Here is a 12,219-nt window from a genome sequence, read left to right as displayed (position 1 = left end):
TGCGGTTGTCCCACGTGAGTGCCACCTCGAATTTGTTCAGCAGATTGACAATGTAGCCCCGCGTATCCACTGGTCCCAGATTCGACGATTTGAATACGTGCTTCAAGTCGTCTAGTTTCATCACACCTAGATTCAAGAATGTCACAAATAGAACACTAGTTTTTATAGTACAAAGTAGTGTGAATTTTTGACGGAGCAAAGTCAAAATATTTCACGTTGCAAGCTATATTATCAGATCTGTATCATGCATCTATAGTAAGGTCTACGTTGTAATGGCAATAGAGAAAGATAGTAGAACAACGTTGCAGATCCTCTGTCTTGTCAATGCCTTCTATAGGCGGTAGCTGATTCAGGTTTATTGATGAATATTAACTGTTCATTCTCGTTTAAAATGATCAATTATATTTTTCAATAACTTCATAATGAATTTTCATAATTAAGATGAAATATTTTGTAAGTAAATTATCAATTCTACATTGTTAAAAGACGAACTGGCAACAGAGCAAAGCGAGACAGAGATAGCGCTATCTGCATTGTTGAATGATAGACAAGGATAACAATACCATTGCTAATCAGACACTACCATTATAACGTGGACCTCACTATAGTAATCTCAAGATAATCATAATCATCACCATGATGAAATAATCATCATGCGATCATTATAATCATAATCATTATCGACATTATCATGATAATCATCTCCATGACAATGTATGTTTGGACTTTTTAACATCAAAATGAACTCTATTCCGAAGTGAAAAGTGTAAATTTAAAGTATTGTGCTGACTATAACCTTAGTGTCCGGTTTCCCATTAGGGAACTTTGGACTATATACGGCGAGGTGTAACTACCCTTGGGTCTCCCCACCTTTCAAAGCCATACGCTAATAATAAAAACCATGACAATAATAATCAAAGATGAAAGATTGGTCTGGGTGCAAGTTTTGGACAGTTTCATTCATCAAATTTCCTTCTGCTGTTCAGTTCTTTGGTCAATATTTGCAGTAGCAGAAGTCCTTAGTTTTATTTATATAGCTTTCATTGGATATTTGAAATGATTATTATACAGTGACAATAATAATATTATTATGCGATAGAATATAATTGATTTTTTTAAACAAGAATAAACATTTGATATTACAAAATCATATTTGCCTGTATCAGGTATATTCTATAGAAGGCAGTGGCATGGCAGAGAGTCGGCTGTTCTCTCACCTTTCTTCACTTTCATTATAAGGTGGACTACACAATACTAAACAATATTACCCAACCACGTTCTTCAAGCCGCCTATCATTGGATAGTGCTTTAGCTAGTCTCCTATCTAAGCCAGTGAGTAATTCTTCATTAGAGACCAGTTCCTGATAAATCAACTTCCGAAATTACGCCCTTTGCACACTGAGCCACAATGGAAGCGCTTCCACGGAAGCGCCACCACGTGGTAGCATTGTCTCTTATCTGTCACTGAGCCTCCAGCCACCGGTCACCAGCCGAGCTTCCAGGAATGTGGTGGCTCGAGCCGCCGATTTTGTGTCGCCACCAGACTGTCGCGCCACCACGTCATACCATTGAGTATTAACTGTCATTGTACACTAGAGCCACCATCTACCAGCCACCAGAAAACCATATCCAGTTCAGTTTCAATTCAAATCGAGTTCAGAATAGTTGTCTGTTGAAGTCGTCGTAATGAATAGTGAACAAATTTATTTATTTATTAGAACAGTCACAAACACGATATTTGGAAAGAGAAACAGGCAATTGCCCAAAACTTCTTCAATTCTTTGATTTTGGCACATAAATAGTCCAAAGTGAGGTTAAGTTTAAAATTTCTGTTTTCACCAAAGATTAACACTCAGAGAATACGTATTCGAGATATGACTGATGAATTTTGAATTTCGAAGGGTTGATAAGAGCCGGAAATAACACTAAACAATCCGAAAGTTTCAATAATATTGAAATAAACTTGAAATTTTTGAGCAGAAAAATTAAAACTACTATCACTGCAACTATCAGCTGATTTTTTTAAAAATTGATACAGAAAAGTTCATTCTTGAAGTTGAAAGCAGACCAGCTATATGGAACATGTCTTCAAAATTATATGCAGACCGAGATGTGAAGAAAAATTCTTGGAGGGAGCTGGTAAATCTTTTCATTGAAAAACATAACCTCATAGAATATGAATTTGGTTAGTTATATAACCACTTTTCTTGAGCATTATTAATTATTATTCAACATATGCTAATAGTCCTGCTTTTTTCACGTCCAATCTTCAACTGATCATGAGTTAACTAGTGAACTGGAGTGATGAGTCAATCGGTGGCTGCGTGGTGGTGGCTGTAGTGTGCAATGCTATCAAATTTTGATGGTGGCGCTTCCATGGAAGCTTCCGTGGGAGCGCTTCCATGGTGGGCCAGTGTGCAAAGGGCCTTATTCATATCATGTTCGATACTTAAAAAAACGAACAATCAAATGACATACCATAATGAACAATATATAAAATTATACATGAGAGATTGCAATAGGAAAGTCGACCTCTTCTGAATTTTTAATGTATGAAATTATAAAAATCTTGAAATATAAATCACTATTGACATAGGACACTTTTTAAAAAATAACCTACGATTCGAAAGCATGCTCCAGTCAGTGAGAGAATATTTCACTTTTGTATAGTTGAGAAGTTGATATTGTGGTAATTATTCATATTGAATGAAAAAGACTAGGGGCCGGTTTCCGAGCTCGGGATTTAGCTAAGTCCTAGACTTTAAACAGCTGGAGTCAGAAAATTGGTTTTCCAAATGAGGCGTAGTCGCAGCTTTTATAACAGTAGTCCTAGTTTTTTTTTTGCTCATCTCTATAATTGGAAACGTTTTTCCTTGACGAAATTAGACATTCCTAAATAATTCAAAATAGCTGAAACTTTACACTATTTTCTCTTTATTTGATTTTGTGTTCAATTTTCTAGTTTTTCGAAATTTAATTCAAACGTGACTTTGACAATGACTGCGACTACGCCCCGTTTTGGAAAGCCAATTTTCTGACTCCGGATGTTCAAAGTCTAGGACTTAGCTAAATCCCGAGCTCGGAAACCGGCCCCTAGTCTTTTTCATTCAATATGAATAATTACCACAATATCAACTTCTCAACTACACAAAAAAGTGAAATATTCAATAAACCGGCCCTAAGAAATTGTCAAAAAACCACAGATTTATTGCTACTTAGAAAGACCGGTTTCTGTTATTACACCATTGTCAATCTCTGATAAACTCAGCTAACCTCTGATAAACTCCAGAGATTGACAATGGTGTAATAACCGAAACCGGTCTTTCTAAGTAGCAATAAATCCGTGGTTTTTTGACAATTTCTTACGGCCGGTTTAGTGAATATTCCACTTTTTTGTGTAGTTGAGAAGTTGATATTGTGGTAATTATTCATATTGATTAATTTCTAAGAAGAAGAATAAAGATAATTTCAATTTCAAGACTATGAGAGATACAACTTGATAAGTCATATATTTCACTTTTTGTGAAGTTTAGATTATCAGAGATTGACAATGGTGTAATAACCGAAACTGGTCTTTCTAACTATCAATAAATCTGTGGTTTTTTGACAATTTCTTAGTCTTTTTCATTTAATAAGAGTGAATATTTCATATTTTTTACAACTATTATAATCTGCAAATCATCATTTCAGTTTGGAAATTTGAAAAAGAACCTACCTGTTCTAGCAAACGGATTGATTTCTCGAATTGTTACTACATGAGCCAACATATCACACAGCCATTGAGGATCCAGAAAGTACAGGTCTTTGAGAGTTGCGTCATCATAATGGAGCATCACACCTGGAGAAGAATAGAATTCATTAAAATAAAAATCTGGTGTGGCACACTCACACAACTTTCCTTGCCGTTATGAAAATTGATCACCCGACGCTAGTGTTCCCGCGCATCTCAAGTCTACTATTCAAAGATTTGAGCCAGCTGGTGACAGGGCAATAACGCTGGAGACACACATGAAGTCTGCTATCTCTTCATAGTGAATGATTTAATAGAATCAACAATAATTTGCAATTGAATAATCACATTTTCTCGAATTTAAAGCTTATTTCTAATTTAGGTGAAAATGTTACTGAACATTAATTGTAGAGATTTTCATGCTCAATCTACTCCACTTGATTTTTTTTGTTTCAATTGTATCTGAAGCCTGATAATTGGGAATATATCTGCAATGATGGGGCGGAGCTCCTGAAATGGGACTTGTGGCAGTTGATAGAGCTTATCGATGACTATTTTAGGTATGAATTTGATCAAAATCGTTGGAGCCGTTTCCGAGAAAATCACGAAAAACCCTGTTTTTGACAATATTTTCGCCGTTTTAGCCGCCATCTTGAATTGTATTTGATCGAAATTGTTCGTGTCGGATCCTTATAGTGGAAGGACCTTAAGTTCCAAATTTCAAGTCATTCCGTTAATTGGGAGATGAGATATCGTGTACACAGACGCACATACACTCATAAGGTGCGTACAGACTGTCGCTCTGCTCCGCAACCGAAAGTCACTCCAGCAGAGCGATTGATGATCGACCGGCGAGCAACAGTGGTTCGACCGGGGAACGCGAGAAGATCTACCATCTTCCGTAACGTTCATGATGGGTGCGTGGGCGGTGTGACTGTGGTTCGATGGTGGTACGAGGGCGGTACGAGGGAGGAGCGTGCTCGGTGCGGGTTGGAAGCACGAATATGTGTACGCAGCAAATACACACACACACACACATACAGACCAATACCCTAAATCCAGTTTTTTGGACTCAGGGGACCTTGAAACGTAAAGAAATTTAGAAATTGGGGTACCTTAATTTTTTTCGGAAAGCAATACTTTCCTTACCTATGGTAATGGGGCAAGGAAAGTAATAAAAACAATATAAAAATCTTGAAGTACCCTTTATTTATAAAAAATAAAGTGTTTTTATAGAATTCATTGTATTACAAAAGAGCTACATAATCAAGCATAGCTCAGTAGTATTCATTTATTTATACATTAATATATACTATATCATTCTCAACTCATTGGGCCATATGAATAAAGTTGAGCATTTGCTCATACTTCTAAAATATGGAGCATTTGCTTCATTTTCTATGAATGAACGTGAGCAAAACCTTTCGCTCATACTTATCAAAAAAATAGTTTGAGCATTTTGCTCAAAAGTAAAAGCTTTTGCTCAAAATTGTATGAATAAACTAGAGCATTTGCTCAACTTTTGAAGCAAATGCTTCAAAAAAGGTGAGTCTAGTCTAGAGCAGCTTATCACCTTTTGCTCATGGTAAAATGGCTCAACTAATTCGTATGAGGAAGAGGAAACTATACCAGATACTATCACAACAATAGTGTAGAACTATAAAACTCTTTTTAGATTCAACCATGATATATATCACCATTATTCCTACAAAAGAATAAATACAAAAGCTACCTGTTATAAAGATAGCCATCACAAAATAGGAAATAGGCATTTAAGAATAAGAGAGTGTAGACGATTATAAGAAGGCTATTGATATTATAAGAATATGCTGAAGATTATTATAGAGATGACATTTTTTCACGCTATTATTTCAAAATTCTAAACTAAACTAACCTAAAACTCTATTCATAAATAGAAAACAGAGCAGACGACGCAAACACAAGCGGTGCCCCCTGTTTGCATATTTAGCGCTTCCGTGAGCTATAAATACAAATTAAGGCTACAAAAGCGAATCAGCTGATGAAAAATCTTTAAAATACGTGAGCTTTTGCTCCAGAGTTCAGGAGCATAAGGTAAGAGTATAAGGTAAAGCTTATTCATATCAAAATGAGCAAATGCTTTTGCTTCTACCTTTTGCTCATGAGCAAAACCTAATGCTCAATGCTTTTGCTCATGAGCATTTACTCTGGTTTTATTCATATGGGCCATTATGAATGATTGGGAAAGGAACAAAAGGCTTGAAGCCCAAAACTTTCACAAACTTTAATAGAAATAGTAGCCTACAGAAATAGGTTATGTTTATTACTTCATAAGTTTTGTCCAATTTTCTGTCCAAAATATATTATATAAATCATGAATTTTTAATTTAGATAAGTTGATAAACAAATCAAATAAGAATATTTCACAAAATCATCACTGATTACTGGGAAATACAGTATTAATGTGACATTATAATACAAGCTCAAGTTATATAGAGTTTCTACTGTATAATAGAACAGAAGATCAGGTTTATGAACTCAACACCGAATTGAACACTGAATAGGGATTGTAAGGAAGATATTCAATACATAGTCAAACTTATAGAAAATAAGATTGATATTTGAATAAGGTTCTGAGGTGAATAGCCTTACAATCTACGACTATAAGTGAGATTTTTATTTAACCTTGGATACTCTTTAAAATCAGAATACTTAAAAATATTAATAAAAACAATATAAAACTAATTGAATAAAAACACAAATATGTTGTCAAATTCTACACGGTTTTATTTGGTATACGACCGTGGTTTCGTGACCACACCGGTCACATTTTCAGTCAGTTTGAAAATATGACCGGTGTGGTCACAAAACCATGGTCGTGTACCAAATAAAACAGTGTAGAATTTGACAACATATTTGTGTTTTTATTTGATTATGGAACGGTTCTACAATATTGACAATGACTCAGTCCAATATAAAACTTTCGAACCACGAACCAGGCGGTGCTAGCAATTCTAACACACCTTACAACTAGAGACTAGACCAACCCGTTCGGCTACAACTCTAGCCACTGTTTGTTTTCATGATTTACCTATGATTCAATGATTTGTTTCAGCCAAAAAAATACATCAAGTACATTAGGCTAGGTCATTACAGATAAGTCATATTATTACAATTATCAACTTAAATTATTATCACAGATGCACTAAACTTAGAGATATAATAATACATGCAAAATACTCAAGTTTTAATCCTTAGAGATGAAATTAATATAGCCTAAAAACGTAAAGTGGTTAACTTGCGAATATAATAGGTAGATAAAATAATTACTGTACAGATGAGCTGGCAATCATCGAATTGAGGTTGGCCTCCCTGAATTCATCAATAGAATAGAAGGGGTTGGAGATCAACCATGACTTCAACCTTCTATTGAAAGTCACAAGGCTTCTTATTTCGTTAGGTAGCATATTAAAATACCTAATACCAGATGAGGGAAAGCTTCTACTTGCTTGCTCCAATCTGACTCTTAACTGGAATATATTCTGGTTTCTCCTTGTTACATGACCATGAATTTCATTAGCTAAAGTGAATGAATCTAGATTTTTCTTCACAAACGTCAAGCACTCATATATATAGAGATTGAAGACTGTCATCACTTTCAACCAGATGAACAGTGGCTTACAATGATCAATCCTTCCAGCCCTCACCACAACCCTAAACCTAGCTCCGCAGTGCAGGCTGGATGCTTGTCTGACTCGGACTAGGCGCTGAGACAGCAAGTAATAGCAACGTTGGTGGGAATGCGAGCGGCCGCAGTAACATCTTCCACCCAGCAATGGTCGGCGTAGTTCCGCCTGGCGGACAGACGAAAGATCAATCCAGTCGGTTATTTGATCCCTCCAGCCAGGCTCAGCCAAGCAGCCGAGACAGTAGAACAATGGAGTGACGGTCTTATTCGCATTCATCAGCAGTTTTCTTTCTCACGACTATTTTTATTTTTGTGTGTCAATAATAACTCCAGTCACCAGTAAAAAGTTTCCAGAAACGTGGTGTACTACCATATTAATGACTTTTCATGATTATTTTTAACTATTTAAAAATATTGTTGACATTCTGAGCCTTCAGGCTAAACTTGGGGTCGCTGAGAACGAATCTGCAATCAGAATTTCTCTATCACGAAAAATAACGAAAAAACCCAGCTGTTGATCTTCCGGCAACTGTTAACAGTCATCCTGCAATGCGGCCGAAACACTTCCAAGCCAGACACCCATCTCAAATGACAACAACGCCAAGCTGTGAGAAACCATCCTGCACTGCGGCGCTAGGTTAACCGCTCGCTTCTGCAGCAACAGGACCCTATCCACACTGGTCACATGTCGCCATAGGATTGTTCCATGGCTCTGAAAAAAAGGCAAAGTATGCCTGACGCACAAAAGTGTCAGGCACACAATCCACAAGCCTCCTCAACAAGAACACAACCCTACTGAGCCTCATGCATAGTTGATCTACATGAGTCTCCTACGTCAACTTACTGTCCAGGGAAAACCCCAACAGTTTCACAGTATCTGTGGCGGAATTCTGGGGATTGAGACTAAAGACTAGCTCCTGAGTCATATCATCATTGAGGGCCAGTCTATTTGCACTAAACCACTGGGAAGCACTATCATACAGCTCTCTACAGACTCAATACTATCATGCTCGGCAAAAAGAAGAACACCACCATTCACTGAGTAATAAAGGTCATTTATTGAAATAAGGAAGAGCAAAGGCTCCAGAACTGACCCTTGTGGGACTCGATAGTGTAAATATTTGTTTGATTAGAAGAACTACTCCAATCTCGTTATGCTTGGTGACCAACACGACTTCAAGGTTTCCAGACAATTGATTGGTATTTATTTTATCATTGATATAACCGATTTGACTGTTTTGCCTTTCTGGTTTATGTTTTTTTTTCATTCTCTCTTCTGAGAATTTCTGGAATCCCTGCCACTGCGGTCTTCAAAAAAATATTGTTATTTCTTCTTTATTTATTCTTTTATCAATCAAGGTATTAAGTATACTTATTCCTACATACATATTCCTACATACTCATTCTTAAATATACATCAGCACATATATTATCTATTTTATAATCAGAATATTAATAATACATCCATAATATAAGTGTATTCTTTATTATTTACTTCTATGAGCAGATTTAGCTTATTATGTATAAAGTGGAACTCCCCCCCTACACACAGATGGATAGTCTAGTAGGGGGATTCCAAAATATGTTGTATATTGTATTTCTTATTCGTGTAATATGTTTTTGGAAATAAACTGAATTGAATTGAACTGAATTGATTACGGTATGTATCAAGTTTACGAAGCCTACTGCAACTCTGTTTGTAAAATGGCCAATAAAGATTCTAAGGGCCAAGCCTCATGGAGTGTTTTGTCAGGCGTTTTTGCGGACGAGCTGGTAGGGCGGGAAGCTCTCCGATTGGCTGATTACCAGATGATTGGGTTAGTGTTAGGGATCAGCTAATAATCAGCCAATCGGGGAGCTTCCTGCCTTGCCGACTCTTCCGCCTTCAGAGCAAAAACGCCTCAGGAAACGCTTCATGTGGCTTAGGACGAGGCCATATTGAGCGTTTTTACAAGCGTATTCAGACGACGGTGGGCGTATTTAGAGTCGGTGGGCGTATTCAGACGACGGTGGGCGTATTCAGACGACGGTGGGCGTATTTAGAGTCGGTGGGCGTATTCAGACGACGGTGGGCGTATTTAGAGTCGGAGGGCGTATTTAGAGTCGGTGGGCAGGACATGAAGCTCTCCGATTAGCTGATTTGGTTGTCGAATGAAAAACCGCCTAAAAACGCTTGCGGCTTGTTCCTTATTTTAGAAACAAATAAATAGCTCTAACCGTTATCATGCAGGAAAAGTGTGGCCTGATGAAGTTCGGCGGCATCCCGGAAGGAGCGCTGATAGCGGTACTGCATCTCGGCCCAGACGACGGCGCGATACTGTTCGGCACTTAGCACCGGATCGATGCCCTTCTGGCGGCGTTCGGAAGCCACCTGACTTACCACATCCTCCAGGGCCAGGTAGCTGGCCGGTACTCGCTGTTCTAGTAGCAGCTCTTTACTACCTGCCAAACAATTTCCATAATTAAAACACGATAAAAATGTTCAAGTAGCCTACCCTTTATATTATTACAACTCTACTGCCCCGTTTCACCAACCTTGGTCAAGGCATTTGAACATGGTTAAAGTCTATCAGCTGATCAAATCAGAAATAATTCGTTGCACCAACACCATTTACGTTCAACCACGGTCAAACCAATGGTTAAGTTTCACTGCCGCTGAACGGGCGATCAAATTATTTGAACACGGTCAAAAGACTGGTTCGATCAATTTAGATAAGATAAGATAAGAATGTTTATTTCGCCAAAATTACATAGTTACAAAACATGAATGATAGATATAAAATGCATAATAAAAATGTAAATTATAATAGATCTAAATGATTTGGCACAGCCAGCAAAGTTAAACTTGTGCGCTAGCTGTGAGTTCATAAAGCAAACAGTACGAAGTAGCCTATAGCAATACTGAAAAATGGAAAAAAATATTTACCTATATAATAAATATTATAGTAATGCTTCTTATAAATAATACAATGATAAGAATTGAATAATTTCGTGTTAAAACCAATTATACAGGTGATAACCAAAAACAAGTCATACAGCCTACATTTAAATCTTCTAAATGCAAACTAATTTCCTTGCTTGTTTGTGGGTTATGTTTTTGACGCAATGAAAATTTCAAAGTTTTTAGTGCGATTGATTTAGTTGTAGTAAGTTATTTATTAGGTTCGTTCTCAGAATCTTTTAATTAGTAAATTATTGTAGTATACAAAATAAAGGAGGATTTTGAAAAATATTCGCTTTACTCTTTTATTACACAGTGGGCCTATGTTATTCAATACTTACATCAACCAATGTATCTCATTAGAATTGGAATGTTCTTTTGTTCATAAAAACATTTGACTTCTACTTTTCAAAATCGCCCGTTCAACTTAAACTTTAGAACAACATGAATTCAAGAAAACTTGCCCAATGTACGTAGCTTAACAGTCATCAAAATAATTTATTAAAAAGTGAATATTTTACCTGGAGGTCGCAAACTGAACGCAGTATCGTAAATAAGATTACAAAGCAGTTTTATATTGTGCCGTGTTTTGCAACTGACTTCAATAGTATCCAGCACTCTTGGTAGACCGCATTTTTCCGCGTCAACAACGTTGATAAACCTGAAACAAGAAAATCTTATTAATGAAGAGTAAACTAAGAATACAAGAATACAAAATCTCTATTTGTTATTAAATGGAACAAGTTCACAATAGGCATCGTCAATTGAAAAATACAATTATTAAATACAAACATATTTTAACATAACTAGCATATTTGGGTAGCTCGTTGGAGTAAGTGATAACGCGCCGGTCTAGTAATCAAGAGAACCCGAGTTCTCGAATCTCGACCGGGGTAAAAAGTTTTTGAACACAGCACAATCACATAGATACGGCCACCCCGTCTCTCGGAGGAGACGATAATTCGTCGGTCCCGACTACCTAAAAAGTAGTCTTCATCTCTCATCATCATTCCTCTCACTCACACCCGGTCGTGTGTTGATGGGGAAGGATACCATTTTATATCCCTCTTAAAGAACCGACAATTATTTGTTGAAACACCGCCGATTTATGAAGTTACATTACAATATTTTATATTATCGTTATTCTAATTGCTTTTAATCTTTATTCTCATTGATTAATTTTTTATACTTTGTAAAATTCGTTGAATAATTAGTATTATCGTCATTTAATGTAAATTAGTGTATAAACCAGTAATATTATTGTAACATACATAAATAAAGAAATCTAATCTAATCTAACCGATTACCCACGCACAAGCCAAAGAGCTTATGTGGGCTTCACCCTCAGTATTATTATTAAACTTTTCAATCAACACACATCAGCCTCATCATTAATGTATTCATGAATTTTCATTAATTAAATAACATTTATAAATCATATTTATTGAATTGGCTCAGAAGCAGGTGTAAACAAGAATTGAATTGATTCATATTCATATCATTTCTTCAATTTCTCTTCTTCTTCTACTTTCTCATCTCTCTTACTTTTTTCCCCTTATTTCATTCTCTGCTCTCTCTTTTTCATAACATGATCTTTATTATCTACTTATAATTATCTCAATTTATATTATCTAATTTAATTCTATTTTAACTTCCAACAGTTAACTGTTTTTATTTGTAATACTTATATTCTTGTTCATTTGAATACTGTTGTATCTTGTTTACTTGTTTTGTATTGTACTGTTGTTTAGTGCAACGGGTCTATCGAGACCAAGCACGTCATAATAAAAATCAATCAATCAATCAATCAATCATCATAAAGAGAAGATGGCATAAGAAGATATCCCAACCTAAAGCTCGTTATGTTGCAAATTTCACCCC

General features: G+C 36.2%; 1 protein-coding gene across 1 annotated transcript in view; it reads right to left on the bottom strand.

Annotated features, from left to right (window-relative positions):
* Nucleotides 1–12,219, bottom strand: part of LOC111056054 (leucine-rich repeat serine/threonine-protein kinase 1) — a 236,411-nt gene that overhangs the window by 75,957 nt on the left and 148,235 nt on the right. Inside the window, 4 exon segments of the mRNA XM_039420334.1 lie at nt 1–126; nt 3,716–3,838; nt 9,615–9,839; nt 10,860–10,999. The exon segment at nt 1–126 is cut by the window's left edge and continues 65 nt beyond it. Of these exon segments, the coding sequence (XP_039276268.1) occupies nt 1–126; nt 3,716–3,838; nt 9,615–9,839; nt 10,860–10,999 (614 nt within the window).

Source organism: Nilaparvata lugens, chromosome 2 (assembly GCF_014356525.2).
Source record: "Nilaparvata lugens isolate BPH chromosome 2, ASM1435652v1, whole genome shotgun sequence".
Taxonomy (NCBI): Eukaryota; Metazoa; Arthropoda; class Insecta; order Hemiptera; family Delphacidae; genus Nilaparvata; species Nilaparvata lugens.
This window is presented reverse-complemented; position numbering and strand designations above follow the sequence as displayed.